The 24,496-nt window shown below is 37.5% G+C and overlaps 1 protein-coding gene across 1 annotated transcript in view; it reads right to left on the reverse strand.

Annotated features, from left to right (window-relative positions):
- PTPRN2 (protein tyrosine phosphatase receptor type N2) overlaps positions 1-24,496 on the reverse strand; it is a gene marked incomplete at its 5' end in the record, with an annotated part of 472,560 nt that overhangs the window by 20,403 nt on the left and 427,661 nt on the right. The window contains 5 exons of the mRNA XM_083873585.1: positions 1,968-2,032; positions 4,043-4,096; positions 9,734-9,900; positions 11,059-11,178; positions 23,060-23,137. Of these exons, the coding sequence (XP_083729711.1) occupies positions 1,968-2,032; positions 4,043-4,096; positions 9,734-9,900; positions 11,059-11,178; positions 23,060-23,137 (484 nt within the window). The remainder of the gene's footprint in view (positions 1-1,967; positions 2,033-4,042; positions 4,097-9,733; positions 9,901-11,058; positions 11,179-23,059; positions 23,138-24,496) is intronic.

Raw genomic sequence — 24,496 nt, forward strand, 5'->3', positions numbered from 1 at the left:
CCGCCCGAACAAAACCTTTGGCGGCCGCACAGTGTGACAGCCTGGGAAAGGCCCACCTCAGCAGGGCTGAGATGCCCGCTCTGCCCTTTGATCTTTCATTTAAACTCCAGCCAAAGCACCAGGTCAGGGGATTTCGCGTCGCACACCCCCACGGGCAGAGGGGAGCAGGTCAAGAACAAAATGGGGGTGACCGATCTCCAAAAAGCCCTGTGACGCCTTTCTCTGGCCAGTTTCACATGACTTGTCTGGCATTGTGAAGCGCTAAGCCCACACTTAAAATGGAATTTGACATTACATGGTACAATGGAGTCAGTAAATGGCATTCTTCAGTGCTTTTACAACAAAGTCAACCCTCCCTTAAGTGGCTGAAAGCCCCAAGCTAGAAAATACTTCTCATTTACTTCTATATGCCAATAAATTGCATATACTTTAAATCTAGCTTTCATTATGGCTTTCCACTGCTGATGGCTGAAATGAGTGAACAAACAAACAAACAATCAAACAACCAAAGGTCCATGTTAATTTTACGATGTACCATTGCTTCTATTTTTAAAGTCTAGGTTGTCACGTGGCAAGTAATGAGCATTGGAAATATCTCCATATTCCTTCACAGAGCAAAAACCTATTTTCCAACGAGCATGAAAAACTAATCTCATCCCACTGAAAAATTTATTTTCAGTACAGCGCAAAGGAGAAGGCAAACATACAACTTCTTTTAGCATCAGTGGCAAGTTCCACATGATGCTTGCGGGCAAAAAATTCAGTCCATGTTTGATGAGACATGTTAACAGAATCTGGAGAAAAAAAAAAAAGCTAGAATATTTCTAACGGGACCGGATGCCACCATGTCCCAGAGGACTGGAATATTCAGGATGCAGCAGCAGATGACTGCCAAGCATGGAGAGTATTTTTAAACTACATATAAAAATATGTCTGTGTTAGAAAATATTAAACAAAAACTGTAAAGTGATTAGAATTCAAAGAACTAAATACTGTTTCTCTCTATAAATTAGTATGTTTTTACAAATAATCCTTTTTCATTAAATACACATGTGTGCATATACCAGATGCAGCTTAAGAACTTAGGTTAAGAATCAATAAAGGAAAATTTCTTTTTGTTTATTTGGTCAGGTTTACACACTCACTCTCACCCTCCTTCCTTCTGAAGACAGTATCAGTATTAAAAACTGTTCAGTTCTAACAAAGATTATTTCAGAGTATCTCAAGTACTTCCCACCATGAACAATTTACCAATCAAGGAAAAAAAAAAAAAAAAGGAATGCTCCCAGTCCCTAGAGAATCTGTAGACTGTTCATTTTAACAAACAAGTTTATGTTTAGTTGACAGATTATTTCCCACGTCATAAAATTACATATCACAGATGAGATTTTTAAGAAACAGAAAAGTTACATAATACATTGTTCCATATCGAACAGATAGTGCTGGAACTGGCAATAGAGATTTAGTTTCAGTCCTATGTTCACTACAGTCTTTTTCCCTACAAGAAACAAATCTTTGCCAGACACGAGGTCCTGTCTGGCACCACCTCTTCTATACATGTTGGTGGCAATGGGCAGCTCCAAAAAGGAAAATAATCATATCTGACTGTCATGGTGGGGCACATGACAGGGGACTGGGCAAGAGCCATGACACAGCCTGGGACCTAGCTCCTGTAACCACTAAATTAGGGTTGTACAGCGCCAAGGCATCTCTTGCAGAAACTGTAATAAACTATTTAAAATGATAAATTTAAAAATTCAAATACTTCTCAATAGCACAAACACACCTCTCATTCACAAAGCATTTCCGTTATGTATGAAAATAAAAGTACAGAACATTCAGGAAAGAGTACAATTTGCCTCTAATTTATTCTCAGATTTTCTGTGAATATTGCTCCCCCACTGTTGTCATGGCAACACAAGCACATCTATCAGTACTGAGGAAGTAACAAGCCTTTCGATTCTCACCTTTGGCCATTTTATTGAGAACCATGTCAATTAGAATGTAGGTTCCACTTCTTCCCGCACCATCACTGCCAACAGAAAAGGAAAAAGAAAAAATAAAGCCTATCAATGTGCATCTAGACTCAACATGAAGGTACCTGCCCTTAATGTTATAGTGTTACACATGGTGGGAGAGGAGAGAATGATGGGTTAAAGGAGGGTACTGAGAGAGGAGAGAAAGCTTGCACTGAATAAACACAAGCTGGTTGTGGAAGATTAACTACTACCCTGCATGGATAACAGGGCTTTGTTTTGATTTTTTAAGCCAAGTTGTGTTTATGCAAGAAAAGCATTTTAAACAACAGAGGAAAACCCTAAACCAGGATACCATTTCTGTTCAAAAAGTATACATATAGTGACCTTATAGTCACTTATATACGACATAAAGAAGTCAGAGTAAGTTTGACTAGAACATTATCCAGAACAGCCAAAAATGTTGCAGATTGCATTTGAATGCAGTGGTGAGAGGGAATGTGGAGATCTCCTCAAGAACAAATATTTGATTACTGAGGACTGCAATCTTTCTTCCCTATATATGAGTGGTTTGTTTTTCCTCTGTACCTTTCCCTTGAATTCTTCCCTAGTAACAATGGCAAGAAAGAAATATTATCTCGTAATTCCTAAGAAATAGCTTTAACTTTTGTGTATCAATAGCCCTTCCTCAGAGATGTGAGACCCAGCCTCGTGAGGGGGAAAGCTCCCTAATCTGAATGCAGTTTGTGTCCCTTTCAGAGAGCAACGTGTAATTGCCAGCGTGATGCTCTTTTAGAGCTGCTGTTAGCAAACATAATTAAGACTTTAGGTAAAAGCTTTTTTTCCTTCCCTCCCCAAAATTTTTACAAAGGTGCATGTGTGACCATTAGGCTGGAATGTAGTTTTATTAATTAACCCATTATTTTTATTGATAGCTCAATTTGTGTACAAGAATTAACAAAAGAAAAAATAATAGAACAGCATGAAGCATGTTACTGCATTCTGTTTAAAGGCAGGCTATGAAACTTAATTTCTGTAGACAGAGATGTTTTTTTTTTCAGTTACTAGATCACTGTTTAGAGAAAAGGAGCTAGTGGTGGTAATTTTCTTTTTCTGTCCATGAAGGGAACAAAGACACAATCTTATTAGTTAAGCTGAATAATGAGAGACAAGACAGCAATCAGGCCCAATAAAAACAAAAACTGCTGAGCTCATGGTAGATATTTCCATCCATCACAGTAAGGAAAGAGCGAGAAACTTGAAGGCTCTTCATTGTGCATCAAATCATTCTTTTCTCACTTTTCCTGAAGGCACTGCAGACAAGCCCCCTCTGGAGCATTCAGCTCCTTGCATCTTCACTCGGCTGAGCCACACGTGAGAAACACGTCCCCTCCCTCCTCACTGCCATCCAATGTGAAGTGCCACATGGCAAACATCCTGCTTCTTAGCAGGGCTGTTTTTCTGTCTTCATTATCTACAAGGATATTCTCGATAAATAAGTCAGAACCTCCAATGGCAGAACCCAACATTAATGTTATTATAGTAACCTTTTCCACTGAACTGCCCGACAGCTTTCATGTGTATCTATCACATTGTGAGGCCCCAAACCACTCTGTGCTTAAAGAATTACTCAATCTCTGGGCAGGTTTCCACTCCCTGACACTGCCCTCTTCTTACCCCGACTGCTAAAAACAAGCAAAGAAGAAACAAAACACAACTGAGTGTTAATAAAAGAAAGCAGACTAAACTGGGAGGGCATGCAAAGAACATCTGTAATTCTGAAGGAGATGTATGAAACTGAAGTGCTACTTACACTAGAAAGCATAAGTATATATTGAGCGTAACAGCCAACATCTAAAAAATCATATGGAAGGGTAATTTTATGATGAAAACAGATCCTAAGTATTAAATAGCATTAACGATCAGTTGAATTATACTTAAAACATTTAGCCTAGCTCACTGTTCAGTGATTCACGTAAAGCTTTAATTTGCCCACTTTGTTTATATCTATGTTAAATCCTTACACACACAGATCTCTCTAAAGCTATTTCAGAAATTGTACTTGCCTGCAATGAACAACTACTGGACAAGAGCGACCCCTGTAGCACTTGTTTACTTTTCTGAAATAAAACAGACACAAAAAATTAATTAAGCATATTATACATGTTTCTTTAGCCAACTGTCAAAAATAAGCAATAAGAAAATGAAAATATTGCTGACTTTAAAGAAATACTTAGGTTGATAGTTTCATTAGGAACAAGCTGTTAGGTAGATAATCTTGTTTAAAGTTTGATTCTGGTTTGCTGTCTATCAAATCCCAGAAAAAACATTCCATTATTACTGTTGTCTGGGTAAAATAAATGAGCTATTTTCTCAAATGGTTCATGTCTTAGCTCCAAAACTTATCTTGAGATGCCTTGATTTTGAGGCAAACTTTGAGTTCATGAGCTTGCTCAAGGAAATATCAAGGGGCATCAAACTGAATACAGAATTAAAAAAGGTGATTCCACTACACTTTGTACAATGTGTGCTGATCTGTAACACCACCTCTTCCCAGAAAAGCAAATGCCAAATCTCCTGAAACCCTTCTCAGAAATTCTAAAATGTAATCTTATCATAGGAGAAATAACTAAACCCATCAGTAAGCTTTAGTTCTATTTAAAAAGTCTTATATATTTAATATTTACTCATTGTTGTCTTTGACAGCTTCCTGCTTAAACATTCTCAGTGGCAAGAGAATATATGTGAAATCAATCAATAAAGGTACAGCTACAGAACAGGTCAGCTGATATGTAAACTCAATGAAAGAATAACTAGTGCTGAAGCAAACCAAGATACTCAGTCTAAGAATAGAGTCCACAAAATTGGTTTAAATCTATTTAAATTGCCTTACAAAAACCAAAATCCCAAGTCCTCTCTTTTGCTCTAGGATATATTTTGCATGTCAAGTATTTTACAGGCCAAAAACCCATAAAATATGCACACATATGTTAACAAGGCAAGATGAATAAAGGCTAAAATGGGAAAGCATTGCTTCAAAAAATCAAAACCTTTCATTTGAATTATTTGATGAGATGTTTGAGTTTACTGGAGCTAGAAGGTCTCCTATAAATTCATTTCACAGGGCAGCTTCCAAGGGGTGCTCTAATAGTCCCCAGCTCAGCATAAGTGCTAAACAGGATCCTGATAACTAAACTAAAGGGAGCTGCTGAAATTTGACAACAGTGGCGTGATGTTATTATGAATTTTAAAGCATAACTAACCTACTGAATCATTTAGTTCTTGGCTGTTCATCTATTCACTAACATCTGTGCTGTGAAAACATGCACATATCTTTAAACACTGCTTACAGTATAGCCTGAAGATGCCTAAACTTCTGACAGGGTGTTGGGATACCTGGAACTCAACCCAAAGGGTCTTGGCTATGGAGGTATTGGTGATACCCCATGAAACCGTGTTTTCAAATTCTTCTTTTTTGTTACTTCAGAGTCTAACCAAACTTGAGAACAATATTAAGTGCTTGTAGGGACTCCCTTTAAACATTTGAATTCAGGGACTTTTCACAATTCTTACTCTCTTGCTTACTTATGTAAATCATACTTGCAGAGACATTCTGTCTCTATTTATATTCCCTGGATGTAAGTAATTAATGCAGTACAACAATGTTCTTATGAAATGAGTGCTAAGTCATTGAGAAGCACATGATTTTGGAAGTTAAATGGACCATTTATATGTCCATAAATATATCCATATGTAGGCACTACCAAACAAAACTTCAACCACTTGGGCTACAGCAGAGTTTTCACATGAGTGAACCATTCAATTCCTGATGGTCATATCTTGAGGATCAGCTCCTTCTATATGATATAAATCCTGGTTTGGTGGTGTGGTTTTTTTTTTTTTTTTTTTTTTTTTTTTTTAAATTATTGTACAGTAAATTATATTTGAAATGTCTGTACCAACAGACATTACACAGTCAGCCTGCATTCCCCAACTTGCAGCTGGTCACTCTTCTCCCACCCCCATCATGTGCATTAATAAAGAGTTGTTTTTTCCATTTCAAGTATTAAATAAAAGCTAATTACTACAGAGGGGTATTTACCGTTTCTCTTTCTGCTTGTGTGGTTCCTTTGTTCCTTGTGTGGCACCACTAATATGATATTTGCATGTTGTGACTAGCCATCTACTAAAGTCCTAATATCATTTCAATGACAAACTCGATCTAAATCTATCAGACCTCTCAGTAAATCAGACAGCCAGAGACACATGTTAGGGAAAGACACCTTATGTTTGTCAGTTTTATTGAAGGCGTTTCAAACATTTTCATTATCACACATTTCAGAAAACACATTAAAACAAAGGGTTTCAATCCAGCTGGTTCATAGCTTTGTCTATATATAGCTTATGAAAATATTTAGAAGTGCAGCAACATCTCATTTCATTCTTAGTTCTGGCTAATGAGAATGAGCTAAAAATTCATCAGTAAGCAAAGTTCTTGAATGTTGAAGAAAATATATATTATATATATATACACATATACAGGAAGAATTAACTTAGAAAGAATGATTAGTAATACAAACCAACCCTTGGCTCATTGAGTGAAAAAGAAATCATCATGCAAACCATCAGCAAGCAAAGGTCAGAGGTCGTTAGAGGCTCAGAAAAGGGGTTTCCCACATTGTCCCTGCAGCAGAGTCACAGTTTCCAATGATCACTTTTGTGACTATGCAACTGGGCTCATATTACTAGCTGCAACATCACAAAAATGACACTGGCAACCGCTAATTAGCTGGCAAAATAAGAATTTGTCCATTTTTAAAGTGAGCAGTGTTAGTAAATGCCATTGCACACAGCGAGAAGTGATAGCATAATAGATATATATTTTAAGCAAAGCCCTCACATGTGATGCTAATTATCTTTTAGCTTAGCAGTCCCTCTTTAAAGTGTAAATGTGCTCCCTCTAGGCTCAAGAAATATTTAATGACACATATCAGTGCATGACTAACAAGCTAGTCCAGAGCAATAATGATTGGTCTATTGTTCAAAATGAAATTAGGACTCCAGAAGCATTTAAAACTGACCAGTGGTTTCCGTAGTAGCCTCACCTCACAGGGACTGTCTTTTGTATAGATTTGTAAAGGATATAGAATAATCTCTTTTTTGGCAATTTATTCCTACATTATGAAAGTATGATAGATTATTCCACAAGGGGTAATGTAGCTGACAGAGGCAAAATCATCTAAATCACTGTCTGATACAGAGTAAGAGAAATGTAAGCTTTCAGTTTTCAAAGAGACTTGAAAAATTTACTTCAATAAAAATGTTTAGGTCCATACTTCCACAGACTCTGGGCAAGGTAATTTTGGGAATCCAATTTTTCTTGGTGATGAATTATAAAAAATAGAGGGTTGGTTATGTATATGCTTAATTTCATATATGTATGTGAATATATAAATATACACACATATCCATATATATATATACAAACACACTGAATGCACATAAAAACATAGATAAGATTAAAAGAAATGAGAGCAGCCCCTTCTTAGCACTACCCTACTAAGAGTATGGTAGCACTGTCAGACATTTTTCTGGGGGCTTTATGACTCAGCTGTCATAATCCAGCAGAGTTTGTACTTTAAATAGAAAGCTTCAGGTGCAAAACATGTATTAATTAATTCCAAATACATTATTTTAGCAACAGTGCATTAGTTTTTTTGTCATTAAAAAAAGAACGAAAAAAAAGAAAAACAACCCGAAGATCAGATGACCAAGAAAACTGAGATTCATAGACCAGCTATTGTGCATGCCAAAATTCCTTTTCAGGCGGAATTTTACTATGCATTCAGTACTATGAGTTCATTGTACAAAATCTGCACGTAGCAAATGATTACAGTACCCTACATTGGACTGTGAATACATGTGAAATGAACACTCAGAATTCAATTAAATCTTAACAGGTTCATTCCCATACTGGCTTAAAATACAAAGAATGGCAGCTCCGCTACTTTTCTCATCTAGTTATCATTTTTCTTTTTCAAAGTATTACACAACACTTCTTCAACACGGCTATTTAACCCTTACACAATGTCACTCTAAGAAGTGCTTTCCTGGCGATGTGAACTGTGACTTACTGTAGATCTAATCCTGCAGCTCACGCAGGGCCCTCAATCCTTACTGAAACAAGTCAGAGGCGAGGTGCTCTGAACTTCAGAAGTCCTGGCTGTACAGGCTCATTTATGCTCTAGTTAGAATTGCTAACAGATTTCCCACTAACTTTGAAAAGAGCAAAGCCGGACGCTGCACTGGCTCTGTGTTGCAGCCTCACACAGCTTAATGGAACCGAGTCACAATTCTCACTACAGAAATTCACTACAGGCAACTTCCTCGGTACCACAGGCAAAGGGAAATCAACCTATAAAAATCATATTAAAGTTGAACCTGGAGAAGAAAACCTTGAAAATTCAATTACAATTTCAACTCCATCCTATGGCTGTGCTTCCTTGCTCCACTACTGCTTTTGTGTTGTGACTCTGTAGTATATCTTTACATCCTCACCCAGCCATAGCCCCAGGTGACTCAGAGCAGCTACACTCCACTACCTGACCTGCACCGTGTGAGACATCCCTCTGCTTTGAAAAAAGCTCTGCAATATGTACAAGAATACTGAGAGGATGAAGGGTGGCATTCAGTCCTAGATTTTTAAGGGTAAAATTTTGCCAATAGACAACTGTGCAACCAGCTCCTGTTGGCTGTACGCCAGCTCCTCCCCTCGGGTGCAGATGCACAACTTTGACTGGCATCAGCCAGAGCTCCCAGCACTCCTTGAAAGAAACAACTTTGGACCTTTTGAGCGCTGAGTCCCTTATAATCACTTTGGGGGGTTGTAGATAATATTGTAGAGCAGAGAGAACAACACGCGATCCCACAGGCCGCTGGCGGATTGAGCACCAACTCCCCAAACCTCCTGGAGATTCTTTTCATTAGTCATAAGCGCAGCGCTGTGGATTAGCTGGTACACGCTAACACCTACACGTGATGCACTGGGCACGGTTTGCAATCAAATGAAGATTATTTCTCTCCAGTATTTATCATGCATGGCTTTAATTCTCAAATTAAAATTTAGATAGGCACAGCAAACATTAGAGAAGGTGGCAAGGACTTTCACAGCTTTTGCCTTTGTATGTTTGAATTTTAAAGCCACATGGACTTTCTTTAAAGTTCCAAAGGGTACGCTTTGTCAACATTTTCATCTGCTTTCTCAAGCTTCCACCTTCCTGCAGCCAAAGGTCTGCAGACCTTGCTGCTGGATCCTTATGAGCAAATGCTCCCATGGGAATGATGCTACTGCCATATGACTCCATTGTGATTCTATTTTTTGAGCATGCTCACGACTTTCTAATTTACTTGTGAGAGTCCTGATATAAAGATCTTGGGGGAGCCACACAAAAAGCCTGGAGGTTGCAGAAATGGATAAATACTTGAAAAACAAAGAAATACAGAAGCACTGAGATTATACAAAAGGAGAAAAGGTATTGATCTCTAAATGGGACATGAATATGTCTTAAACTCAGGCAACATCTCTGTGTGAGGCAACACTAAACATTAACCTACTGAGGATACTTCTCTTAGTTTAGCTTTGTGGCATCACAGGCTGAGGAGCTGCCTTTCAACCCAAAAATATTTAAAGGACAAAAAGAGCAGTAGTTCCTCAGACCCCTATCATTTTAAAAGAAGTGCCATACTTTGTGCTTTACCTGCGGAAATCCAGAAGTGATCTGGTGGAAGCAGGAACCCTCTGGTCGTTCCAGCTGAGGAAGTGGAACTGTGTCACCGTGCGGGTCTCGTTCGTCTGCAGGTTCTTCAAGTAGAAGCTCCTCACGAGGAAATCCTCACACCAGATGTGCTCAGAGACAAGATTCACCTACACCCACAGGAAGGAACAAACAGAGATCAGCAATTCTGGTTGCAAGTCACGTCTTTGGGATTGCAGGTGTAAGATTTCTGGGATGAAGAAATTGCATGAAAATTTTATTTTTATTAGCAAATTGGCCAGTATGGGGGGGAAAAAAAATTGATTTAGCAATCAATACAGCTGTCAGAAAGGGGTTAGCTACCATTGCTATTGTACTGAAAGCATAAGAAAAATCTTGACAATTTTAATGCAAAAGGAAAATTCACTGAATTTAATCTTTATAACATTATGCGAATACAAAAGATATTTTGTATTGAAAATGTGCTAGACTGGCAGTTCCTTTCTTTTCAAAAATATCCACAAATGCATTGCCCAGGCCACTCCCAGAGGTCTGAAAAATCTGAGCTGAATTCACATGAGAAGTGAAAATTCAGTTTCTTTTGCTATGAAAAAAAAAAAAAGCACTAAAAAACACAGCTTATTTGCAGAGCTCATCTTTTCAGAAAATTACTTTATTCCCATTTTAGTTTAAATAACAGTATTTCTTCACAATTTCTCCACATTTCTTCGTATTTGGCATTGTGGTATTATTTTCTTCCTCTACACAGCTGGACCACTGGAAAAATCTGACAGTCGTTGTCAATGTTGCATTGCAACATAACTCGTGATATGATATTTTGGGCTAGAAATGCAAAGCAGAAAATAAAAATATGTATTTGTTGTTGTGACTGAGGCAAGAGATAAAAATAGATAGGGTTAATTACTACAGCAATATAGAGTTTTTTCTAAAGAGATTTACATACGGCTACGTGTCCTAAGGCAAAAATTCACTAGTTCTAAAAATACTATTTTCCTATAAAACATAAATACACGCCTTCGTATATCAACCACTTGCAAAACCATTCAAAATGCAAAAATTATTGTCCTTTTTAATACTGCAATACTTCACTCATTATTCACTATATTTTATTCAGTGGAAACCACCTTGCTGTGAAAGCTGCACTCCCAATTTGTTTTTTTTGCAAATGCAAAACCACCCGAAGGCACACCAAGTGTATTTCAGCTCGACCTGCAGGTTAGAACATCTCCAGCATCATCCTGCCCCGTATGGAACCAGCCCCTGCACTTACTGTCACATTTGCAAACAGATATTTTTTGTGCAGGTACCTCGTAGATGTGGTAGAGGTTTGACCCTTCGTCTGGCCAATAGTGGTAGCACTGTTTGACTCCGTTTTCCACGAGGGGTGTCAGCATGACAATAACGACACAGCCGTTCTCCCAGACCATCTGCAGACAAAGAAAGACACCGTGGCCACATTGTGACTGCCTAATTACTGCGTGACATGTATAATTACTGCACTCAGACACACAATCAAAATTTATTCCATTCACAGGAAATTTATTTCATTTTCATTAGACACTTTTACTCTGCAGCTGCTTTCAAATCCCTGAATAAACTGGCACCATATTTTGCAGGCGTCCATGAAATATTAAAGAATTTCCTACGATTTCAATTCAGGTCATCCACAAAATCTCTCCTTGCTCCCAGTACCATGCTCAACTGCTTTTCTTTCAAACTTTCAGATTCACTAAAGGAACACTGAATGGTGCTTGCAGAACATCCATCTATTTAAGATTTGATATTTAACACTGAAGCACCACAGACCTACCGAAGTCACATGTACTGAAACCTGGTTTTGTTCTCAACCCCATGTCTTTTTTCAGTTTGTCAAGTAGCAAAAGCCATTAAAGTGCTGCATTGCTCAAACAATCATAAAAGTTGCATCTGAACAACAGTAATGAAGAAAAGGCAGGGAAAATTCAAAGCAAATCTGTACTTCCAGGAACATTTTGGATGGAGAAGTCATCTCTCCAAATGCACATTTAGAAAAGATTTGTTGCAAATGTGCATACTTTCTTTTTCCTTCTTTCTTTCCTTTCAGCTTTCCTTTGTTTTCTTTCTTCCTTTTTCCTATTTTTTAAAATTTCCTTTCTCTTTCCCTCTTTTCTACTTCTTTTGTTACTTTTTTCTCCTCTTCCCTCCCTCTCTCTCTTTTCTAGTTCTGTTTTCCCCTTTTCTCCTTTTCTTTTTTTTTTTTTTTTTTGTTCTTTCCCTGGAGGTAGAATGAAAGTCCAACTTGCGCTGCAGACTGCACTCACAGAGCACAGGTACAGCAGAAACAGAGGAAAACAGACTATCTTCACTGCCAGCATGATCACTTAATAATTTAGACCAGCCACAGAGTAGGATACAAGAATCAAGCACATCCTAAACTAAAGGATTTGTGGATGTCTCTCACAAACAGAAAATAACAGAGATGCTCTGGTCTGGCATATCTCTGTTCCAAACACAGCCCATGACTGAACAAAAAGGCTCCTATGAATTAATACTAAGCAGCATAATCACTAAAAACTGTTATTATTATGCTGTACATTGATGTTATATTTGCATACAACTTTCATTGTCTTTTTGCTAGCATATAAAATTACTAAATGAAGAGTAAACTGCTCTTTTTGTGAAGGGTTATGTTTATTTCACAGAAATATTTATAAGCAACTGTATTGACATGTAAATTTTGTCAACAAAAAAGGCCTTTGTCTAAACTGTGCAAAGATGAGATGATACATTCAATTCAAGGATTATTTTTTTAATTACATATCAAATAAAAAGGTTTCCCATTCATGGATAATGATGTTGTCTTCTCTTTTAAGAATAGCTTGCATATAGAGAAACAAATAACATTTTTCTTCCCTTTTTTCATTCTGCAACATAATTAAAACTACTTTTAAAACCGGCTTAGAATTATTTAGAGAAATGAATCTAGGGTTTGCACAGAATAGAGTTATTTATCATTCTGAAAAGAAGTGGGGTAAAAAAATTACAGTGGAATATAAGAATAATCTTGTTTTTCTTTTAACCCCTTAAGAAAGGTTTTTAAATAAAAATGTCTGTAATTTCTTCATCCTCATGTTAAAACCTCACAGTGCCACAAAACCATTTAAACATTGAAATTATAGACACTTTACAGACAGATGTATATTTATCCTTTGTATCTTTTTTGTACTGCATTTGTTTCAGGCCACAGCTGGAAACCTTCTTTATATGTAAGGAAGACGATACAGATTTCATTCATTCTAAAGTAGTTTCACCTTTTTCAGCCAGCAATCAGACTAAGATAAGAATTCAAAACATGCATCTTACTTTAAAACTAACCCCACTAAATCAGTACTTTCATCACATAACGATTTAATGTGCCTCTAGAAGGTATAGAAGCTCATTGAAGCCATTACGAAAATGAGGAGAAACACAGTTTTTATGAGTGTAATAAAAATACAATGATCTAGACCATAAACTAATCATCGAGCACTCTGCTTGTGCCACCCAAGTGTAACATTATAAAAGCCCACTCATTTACAGAGGAATCCTTGCAGTTTGGCAACCCTGTTCATTGGTTCAAAGACAGAGCATTTCATTAGAGAGGGGCTGTCTGCATCTCTGAAGATTTCATTAAGCATAAATCCAAATGAAAGTTAATTTAAACAAACAATTTCAAAGTTACTCTGGGGTATAATATTTCTTTTAGGTCATTGTGTGAAAAGTAGAAGTCAAATCTACTAAATCAAGAAGGCAATATGACCTAGTGCCTTCATTCCTGTTGCAAGCAACTCTCCCTGCATCTTCTGTGCTTATCATTGAGACGGGATTTTCACTAAGGCTCACAGCCTGTGACTGGAGGACTACAGCATTTTCTTTGTTTCCTTGCTAATTTAAATATTAGAACATCAGGCTAGTATCTATTACCATGTATTTCCAAATACATGGAAGCAGGATGAGTCAAAGGCAGAATTTTACACTATCATCTCTTCATCTCCCCATCTTTAAAGCAATTGATGGGGTTTTCAGAAGCTGCATCTCCCAGCATTTCACACTTGGCTGTGCTCAGTGTTCAGACATACTCACAAACTATAAAGTGGCCCTAAGGATGTGTCTTGGTAAAGAAAGAACAGGTAACCCAGACCTGCTGTGCACAATCCCAGCACAGCCTCTGTGGTTACCTAAGAGACATTTCAGCTGGCCTTGGAGAATGGAGAAAAAAGTTCAATTGCATATACGCAGTAATTCACGTATGTCTGAACTTTGTATGCTTGCACAATGTGATGGAAGAATAAAGGGAACATCAGGTCCTCAGGGCAGAGGCTTTTTGTTTCATGCAAAGCCCACTGAAATTAAACCATAGATGTTAAGTGTCTACAAAAATTAAATATATTAATATATATACATCATAGAATATACACATGTATATATATGCAATATATAAAACTAAATTTATTAAATTACTTAGGTAGGCTCATGTTTGCAGTTCATGATAATACTTTCAGTAGAAGAAGAAATGTTGAATGGAGTCCTGTGAATGGGAGTGATAAGGCCTGAGTTCTGTACAGGAGCTCACTGCAGAGCCTGCAGAGTATTCTTTGCTGAAAATGGAGGACACTGCATGATTCTGTGTGACATGTCCACCTTCAGCCTGTAGGCCTAGAGAGTAACATGTTAATGACCTTTAATGAGGCTCTGCTGTATGCATCATTCTCAGAACACTTCTTGGACAAGAATAACACCATCCTGTTCCACTTGCTGCAAATTAAAGGCTGAATCCTGCAACCCAAAGATGAGCAGAGCATTTGAGAGTCTCAGAATTGCCTGTTGATGAAATCCACCAAGTGTAGAGACCTCATGCTGTGGTTATCCAGCATTGCCAGCTCCATATAAAGGGCTTCCACATTGGGCTGAATTATATTTAGTAAGAATTACTTGAAAAGGAGCATAGAATTGGTTTTTCATGTAATCAGAAAAACAAAGTTACAAATAGCAAAACCAGTGTTACAACACCGCCATAAATCTGATAAAACATCAGTTTTTGATAGCTTATACTTTAAAATGTCCTTGTTTACTAGCTTGTAAATAAAATGGTTAATATGAACCCCCCTTCCTTTTTCAGACACTTCATCACTTTGAACCTTCTTTTTATAATAAATGATTTTTCCCAAACTCCTTTTTCAGTCATTTCTGTCATTTTCGTGATGGGGAAATGACAAGATATGAGCTCTGCCCAGACACTTCATTTAATGGAAACTAGTGGAGAAGTTTCTAAAATGCAATGATTTAAAAGTAGAAAATAGATGGGATAATCAGTTAAATCCAGCCAGTTCACTAAATATAACATGCTAATAACACCAGCTGCTCTCTGGGAGAGACCTCCAGCAAACTACAGAATTTACCTTTTCAGTCTTTTAGGCTTCTCATACAAATGGTATAACCAGTAAATGCAAGACTTGGAAAAGCAGATAAACCAGCAAAGAGAACCCAAATAATTTCTAAGGATAATCAAAACTCAAAATGAATAACCTGACTCTTAAAAAAACCCAAAACAACAAAAGCAAGGTACTAACCCTTGCTGCATCAGATAACATTAATTCCATTACATATTGTGAAAGTAATTAACTCAACTGTGATGTCTTTAAAGCTTAAAAAAAAATCTTTTAACTGAAGGAAGAAAATGGGTTGAATTTAGATATTTGTTACCAACTAGAGCTTCACAATGCATGCCAGTAAAAAAGTCATATGAACATTTTTTGTGAAATATTTTGTTTGTAAATGACATCATTTTATTATGAAATGGGTCAAATCTGGCAAGGTCAGAACTGCTGTTTGCAAAATCATAACTATGCCTGACAGTTAAGCAAATCTGTAGGTTGAAAGATTAATATGGTCAACAATCTGTATTTCATATAGAAAGTATCTGACTGAAGCTGGAAAAATGTCTTCAGAGAAGACCACATATAAATACACAGTTGTATTATGTCCCCTGCTGTTGCAGCAACACTCGTTTGGAAGTCATTGGGAAAGGCAAATTCAAGATGACTGTATGTGTTACAATAATTTCTCTTCCTGCTTTCTCCTAGAGACATAAACTGCTCTTATTCTTCTCAGTAGACTCCTAACTCAAGCCTTATTATTAAATAATTTAAACATGAGCTCTGTTTAGAGTTGCACTGCTGACAAAACCACATTAAGGATCAAAAGGCCACCAAAATCATCAGGAATTAGCTTTTCCTTTAGTATTGAAAATCTGGAAACTAAACGATAAAGGGATACAAATTTTAAGGGACCATTTTTAAGTATCCCCTCCAACCAGAGCCATAATTAGAAGGGAGCATGGTAAAAGCAGACTCCTTCACTGAACGCCTATGGAATTTCTAATGCTATATTTATTTCTCATGGCTTGACAAGTTACTAGACCTCTAGGGGCTACTGTTCTGTGCCTATGTCTCCCTTGCTGTTTTTCCTTTATTAAATTAAAATATGCATATTTTACACATTGAATTGCTTTCTGTTGGTTTTCATCTGCTCTTTTTTCTGAAGGTGAGAACTGATTAGACATGCAGGAAGTCCCATTCCAGGCAAAGAAAATAAAACTTGGGAATCACAACTGCTTGAAAGCACTGTGTCTGCACAGAACAAAATGCAGAAGAATAATATAGTCTGTAAATTAATTTCAGCACTCACAACACATGCTGAACTGGGAACACAGAAACCAGCATTTAGAGCAGAGAAAGGTTTGGTACAGTTGTTGCTACTCAGCCCATGGGCTTGGAACAGTGATTTTGCTGGAAGACTCATTCAGCTATGGGGACATGGTCTCCTGCTACTGGGATGTGCCCTTGGAGACTACTGATGACTAATCCTTTTTACAGAGGAAACAGTCAACCAACAGTATTTTGTATTTCTTCTGTTGAATCCCAAAACTGGAAGAGAAAAGCGAGTGTTGCTGATTAGACATGCAAAGATTTATCACTTCCTCAAGACTGTGATTCAGGAATCAGTTCTTAATATGCTGTTGTGATCTGGGAGGAAACCAACCGTCAGTTTTTTGGACTGATGCTGATAACTTATTCCTGAACAGGGGTAGAGAAAAGCAAAGATAGCTTTAGATTAAGAAATGCAGGACTGGGGCAACAAAATGCAAATGACAGCTTCCCTGGCTCATATTAGGGCTATGGACTTTACTCTTGGGATCCCTTCTGTACGTTACATTTAACAGTCCTGCAATAAAAGTAAAAAATAATCAGGGGAACAGAGATGAGATTTCCCCAATCACATGGCAAACAAGAGTGCAAACCTCCATTCCAGTGTGGTCTCTTTTTGTTTGTCAGCAAGATTCGGGCAGCATTAACTTGAAGGCTGAAGAGCATTTCCAGTTTCAAGACTATTTCATGTACTGACAAGTAGTGGAGGAAAGATGGGGTAAGGAAAAGCATGGGTTTGATTCAGAATGCGGAGGATGTTGAAACTTTTCCTGGTTTCCTAGAGGAGCATCCCTACCACAAAGGGGCAGCTCTTGAAGTCTGCCTTCCTGCTCCTGACTTTCATCAACTCCTGCTGTTTATGAATGACGTCTGCTCTGTCATCCTTGTCACAGTAAGGCATTGGGGGATCTATTTATACACATATATACATATAATATACACTATATATACAATAGATATATATAATAGATACATACAATAGATAGCACAGGCTATCTATTGTAGCCTGAGCTACAGGTCTGTTTAGGCAAAACCCATGGAGTTTTTTGGTCTAAACTGCGTGTCCACTACAAGTGTGGACTGTATTTAACTTACTGTCATGAGTTACTGTTATTGGTGCACTGTACCTTACTCAGCATTTGGAAAATGAGGAAAATCATATTTCTCTACCCCTTCAGCAGAACTTCTGTAATGTTCAGATAATTATTTTCTTCATGGAGGGAGGACATCACAGCACAACAAATGCTTAAAAAAGTATATATATGACATACTATTTCATTTTCTAAGACAACTAAAGCATTGGCAGGAAGTGCTTGTTCCCTCCCCCTATTTCACTTAATGTAGTAAAATAAAAAAAATGTGAAAATGCACTTCCCTCTAAAAAGAAGAAGGGAAAAGAAGGGCAAACGTGGGTAGATTCATAAAAGAAAGACATGATATGGGGTATTTTCCAGAGGAAAAATTTATGGACTCCTACAGAAATCTCCATTTGGAGATGACGAACCTTAGCAGACACGCAATTTATAAAACCAGCATAATTAAGAACAATTTTTCAGTGAAAGGACAGTTGGTTTTAAGTATCCTAACTCTTAGAAATAGTTCCTTGCATATTATCATGCCTTGCTTCTTAGAATATTTTGCAAGTTAAGACATGTACTTCATGTCAAATATTTTGTGGAATTATAATCCAGCACATACTGAAAATAATAAAATTTTATGCCTCCAGAATTATTCACAACATGGAACTCCTGCTGCGAAAACTTGTTATAGATCAGAAATGTTCTACATCCTCTTTCTTTTGAATTATGTTCAAAGAGATGTTGAATTTTAATGGCGCTATGTGAAAGAGCTGAGTGAAATCTCACTGAAACTGCTGGACAAAATCATCACCTTTCATTCAAGATAAATGTAAGAAACAAGCAAACTCTTTTATGAAGCCTGATAACTGAAATTACAGAAGTTATCATCAAAAACAAGAGAAACATGAAGCATATGGACCCATGAGTTTCTCTAGAAACTGATATGCTTAATGCAGAGAGAGAGCATTAATCAAGGCAAGATGATTAATCCTGATAAGCAGCATAAATGTGTAAAAGGAATAAAGAAACCACCAGCACAGCTCGACAAATTGTGATCCTGGTAGAAGAAAAGCTGAAAGAGAGGTTGGGGGTAAAACACTGGGTGAATGAGCTTTGGAAAAAAGAAGTTATTGACTGTTGCTTTATTCTGTCTTTGTTCAAGGAAATAAAACTCTGTTCTTTCCTTGTAAATAAAATGGAACTCTATCAAAGCAAAACCCTGTCCTGAGGATGAATTTTCCTTCCAGCTGAGAAGAAAACAACCCACAGACCCGACAAATTGTTTAACCACTCAGGTAAAAATGGATTAATACCATGTGAGGACAGTCATCCAGTTTAGAGAATCGTGAGGTGGAATTCCCACTGAATGAAAATAGAATCAATGAAGGATGTATTTCTCAGAAATAGTAATTGGTAAAAAGAGATGAAAACAAGACCAGATAAAATTAAAAGAAGACTTAAATCAGCTGGAGGCTTTTCAAAATTAATTAAAGTAGGGGCTGGAAAATTTCCAGAGTGGTCCAAGAGATGACAAGCAGGTGGAGATGAAATCTCTGCTTGAGCCGCAAACACAAAGCATCCAGACAGATTAGGAAGCCCTGTGGCAAAACAGATCAATGAGATGACTGACAACACAACTCCTGCAGGCTAGAAAGTTTTCAAAGAAATAGGTGAGCCAGGAAAGTTGGAACTAACTTGGCACTTGGTGACTTACAGAAGCTATGCCAAGAATCCGAGGAGCTGGAGAAGTAAACTGGAGGGACACAAGAAAACATGGACTTTTTTTGCCATTAGAAAAGTCAGTGTAAGACTATTGCCTTTTTTATCATTATTTTTCTTACAACATCTACAAATTCGAACACCATTTGCAAATGACCAATATCCAGGTATTTGCATCTCCAGCTCAAACATTGTGCCTTTGAAAGAAAAACTCCCATAAGGCTGACTTCTCAGGTCAACTTGGAAACCCAAATTAATAAAAAGTTTTACATTCAAATTTTAAGACTAATGGCCAACTCTAGTGGTTCAAGTTAAATGGTACTGAAGAATGATACCTGCTCTTCTCCACCCTACCAAAAAGTCATAATGTTCCAAGAAGTGGTCACAAGTGAGATCAGTGGAACTGATGCCTCTCCAATCTCATACTGGTAACTAGGCTTGGATCTGCTCACCTGTACTAAGAATGCTAAACTACATGAGCCTGGACCAAGCACCATTAATGCTGTATGAAAAAGCTCTGCCTACTTTGAGGAAGCAAAGGCACTGAGCTCACTGTGATCTGTGTTTGGATCTGGGCAACTCAAATATAGTAAATGAGAATTTGATTGCTAAGTGTCTAATAGCACTCGCACTAAAATACTGGGCACTGGATCAACATAGCAGGTTTTAGAGGGGCCTGCCAGTAAAACTAGAAAAAAGATTGCCCGAAACTAAATTATCTGTTTGGTAAAACCTACAAAGTATTGTGACATTCCACAAATCCATTCAATAGCAGGCCAGACTGCTTGCTACTGTAGAAGTAGTCACTGATTGGTGGGAGAATATAACAAAAGCTTAAGAGAAAGCTGGTTTAGAAACTATATCTGGAATGAGAGCATGAAATGTAGACATTCAGCAATGATCAGAAGCAGTTTGGATTTCATTGTGGATATCAGCTGTGTTGTAAATGCCAAGAAAGTTGCCTTACACTTTCAAGTAGAACAAATGCTCTGTAGACAGGAGTTTTCTAGAAGTCACCTTGAAATGCCTACAGGAATGGAAACAATTACAACAGGTTCTTGCTGGGGCAACCTTTCAGCCAAGACACAACAAAGTGGCTGATGCCCACTGTGCACCCTGGCTCTTTGGAATCTCAGCAGCTCTATCTCTGCAAAAATAAGAAGCAATAATACATCCAGTAAACATTGCCATGGAAGGTGACGTGAAGCTCCAAGAATTTCTGTTGGATTTGCTAAAGCATGACATTGTGCATTTAGACAAGGAACAGCAGAATAGTCCCAGATCTCTCTGGAGTCAGTCACTCTTCTCACTATCAGTCAGAAAACTGCTTCACTGAGCACAAAATGGGGAAAACAGCAACACAACTCTGCAACAGCTGGCATTAAGTGGAGGAGGGAGAGGGAGGAGAACCACTGAGAAGATGTATCAGGAATGAATAATTGAATCCTTAAACAATCCCTGGTGGCAGCATCATGGAAGCACCATAAACTACAGAAAACTGTATCCAAGTAAATATCAACGGATTGTGCCCTGACAGGAGTTAAGACTATTTTCCATAGCAAGCTCAGGTTTCCTATGCTTTTCATTAAAATAGGCACTATTAAGTGAAAAATAGAAATTAACTTTTCTCCTGCAATTGGGCATAAACTGCAACATGTTCAAGCTGTGGCTTTTGATTTGTACACTGGATCTCCTTCATTTCAGTGGTCGTGGAAGCAAGTTCTGCAAGAACTCATCTCTCTTGGCCTGTTTATTAAATTGGGTTGATACCCTAGGCTGTGTAAAAGGTTTGGGACAAGAACTGGCACACTGAAATGTGATCTGCAGGAAATTTAAGAAAAGTGGGTAATGAACCAAACCAGGACACTGGCACAGATTGTTATGTTGAAGTGACAGACATCATCAAAATAAATATTTGAAAACATCTTTTCTATGGAACCTAACAGAAGAAACAGTAAAAGAGCATCACATCAGAAATGCTCACAGCCACATTCAAACCAAAGCTGAACCAGGGTTCCCAAATGGTTTCTGAGGAGACATTTACAGCAAATCTGGTGGGGAGCTGGAGTGAGGTTTCACTGATGGATTACTGGAAGAGAAATATCAAAAAAAGCAGAAGGAAATTGAAGAAATACTCTTCCACACAAAATATCATGAGGAAAGAAAGTAAAGAAAGAGATCTTTTAAGTATGAAGTGGAATGAAGATTGTGCCACAGAACAAAGAAACAAAGTTGTAGTCTTTGTGACCATGCAAACAGGTTGCCTAACTTTTCAAACTGGTGTGGGAGAAAAACAAAAGATATCCTTCATTCTATGCTTGTATGATTGATTCTGATTTCTGCAATGCTTACTCAAAGTGGGCTTTTTAAACGCCTTATTTAAAAACAAGAATATGTATTTTTCAACATGTAAAGGGGCATTTACAGGTCAAATGTAGATGCACAAATATAGATGTACAAATATACACATTGTAGATGTTCAAATATGAAAAAATATACAATTAAAAACCTGGGCCATAGAAATCATAAAATGTCATTAAAGAATAGCTAACATACGATTTGATTTTGCATGCGTAACTTAACAAACACATTTTCAAGTATCATGCCTATTAGAAGGAATCCATGTGCCAAGAGAAAAAGATCACTCTTCCCAATTCTAGCTAATTACCAAACAGTGAATACAAAAATCTCAAGTTACTTGAAAATTTAAGCTAGACCAGAAGCTCACCTGACTTCAAGCAGAAAGCATTTTCTCTACCTTTCTAGAAAACTGTCCCAAAATATCCTGGACGGAGCACTTCAATATCCATCTACCCAAAATTCAGTAACTCTTTTGAAAATGTCCTGATTTCTCATCAGAAAAATTGTGACATGAGAAGAGTCTTCAATAGGGATCAGTTAATACTTTCTAATGATAGGTCAAGTGGTGCAGATGAAGAGATGATTTCAACTAATGCAACTTTGAAAATACAATGACAATTCTGAAATCATCACACAGACATTCTCTTACCTTCAGAACAAAAACTTCTAAATTCATAATGCAAAACAAAAAGTAAAAGCATATGTTCATGTTGTTAATAAGCCCCAGTTGGCCTTCTCCCCAGGCAGCTTCTGTAAACTTTCAGATACAGTTCTGCACTTCCAAAGAAATATCTAACACTTGTATCCATCACACCATCACACACATCAACTCTGAAAATATGTGTTGGTCCAAATCTGAGAGCTGCACCAGCACTCAAACACCTGCACACAAAGTAATCTCCTAGTTGTGCATCAATAACTACTCCATTTAGTCCCAGTCCTGCAAAAAAAATTTCAGCCCCTACTGGGTCCTAACTGCATGTGCTAGGGGAAATGCATAGGGATTTAAGCATATTGGAGAACTGGGACATGTGTGGAATGGCTTTCAATGGAAAATTCATGGCACTCACTGTTAGGTCCTTCCTGATCTGGAAAATGACAATGAATTGTGGCTGCACTCTTCAAGCCCTCTGAAAATCACTGAATCCTTGGCAGTAATTTAATTACAGAGACCAGGCACTAAAATATGAATACTTTGCCCTGAGGTTTTCAGTGTAATTTTCAGATAAACTATTCCTTAGCAGGGCTTGTCTTATACATAAATGGCTTGAATATCCATGTACTACATTTTAAAAAGACATCTGAATTAAGGTTATTCCACCTAGAGTGACTCAAGCACAACACACTTTTACACAGATTACATTTCAAAAAGCACAGGAGAACTTGTGACATAAATTCAGTTTTCAAAGAGATGTTTAACTTACCTGCCAGAAGTCAGCGACTGTAGCAGGGAGAGGGCCCTGGGTGGCAATATATGCAGGGTTTCGGGGGTCATGGTCCATCTGGAATAAGGAGGAAGAACACAAACTGGATTTATTTAAAGGAAATCCCTTGCAGTGTTAGATACAGAAAGTATGTGAGAGCAGAACAAGGGACTTCCTAAAGGACTCCATCCTTTATTGGCAAGCAAAGTGTTTTATTTCTATTTGTAAGCTCAGAGGAGAAGCTTTCCCCCAAAAGACTGATGATACCAGATGAATATCAACACACGTGATGAACAATGTCCCATGTCCTCAATATGCAGAGTAAGATCATTTATGGTGGGTGACAAAGGTATTTATTGGAGATCAGTACTCGTGGTTTCATAGCAACCTAGGAGTCTTTTGAAACATTTTTCTACATTGAATGCTAAGAATACTCCACACATCTAAATATGTTCTCCATTTCCACCATGCCAGTCAAGGGCACATGTAACTAAAAAACAGCAAAAATGGGGAACAAATTCAGTTTCTGGCTTTTTCTGGTTAGCTGATTTATCTAAATGCATGGATTTGGCCCCAATGGAGGAAGTTCTGCTTAAAGACCTTAATTATTACGTTTAATTCAAGGAGCAGAAAATTCACTGAGCAGAAAAAATAAAGAATCTAAGAAACAAAGCCATCAGGAGTAAATAGGATTAGCGTGTTACAATGAATGTTTTCAAACTGATGGGTGGTTTTCTTGGTTCTAAATCTTAGGACCCATTCTGCTGAAAAAGAAGATCTGCTGATAGGATTAAAAAACAAACAAACTCTTTCTAACCCTGAACTAAGCAGGACAAAACTTTGAACATAAAGAAAAGAGAGCCATTTCAGCTCTGAGATGTGTGGGTGTGACTCAGTGACACTGAAGTCGGTGAGAGTTAACTTATACCAATGTAGCTGAAGGCAGAATTTGTCTCAATACACAGTTCTGTTCTATAAGTAAAGATCTGAATAAGAATGAATGTGAGTCACATTTGCATTAACAGGCATCTCCTGAATTTATTCATAGCCTATCAAAATTTTCAGTGATGGTACATGTCAGCGTAAAAGAAGGCACCTCATAATTATGTGCAACATAAAAGAGGGAAGAACCATAAAAGAACAGATGTAAGTTATTCTAATGGAACAACAATATGATGAATGTTGCAAAAAGGAAGAGAACACTTTTATGTTTCTAATTTTCTGATGTATAATTAAGCTGGACTTAATATTAAAATTCTCCATGACAACACAACACAGGTAAAAGTCACTGAATCCACTTAAGACTAAAAGCTTACTTCTGATTCACCACCCATAGTTATAAAAAACCTTGACCAAGATGTCTATAATACCATCATTTTATTCCAAGTTTCATTGGGATGCTTCTCTTATCAGCAAATAAATCTTCCCAACAAGCAA

This window comes from Zosterops lateralis, assembly GCF_965231275.1.
Source record: "Zosterops lateralis genome assembly, chromosome: 1".
Classification (NCBI taxonomy): domain Eukaryota; kingdom Metazoa; phylum Chordata; class Aves; order Passeriformes; family Zosteropidae; genus Zosterops; species Zosterops lateralis.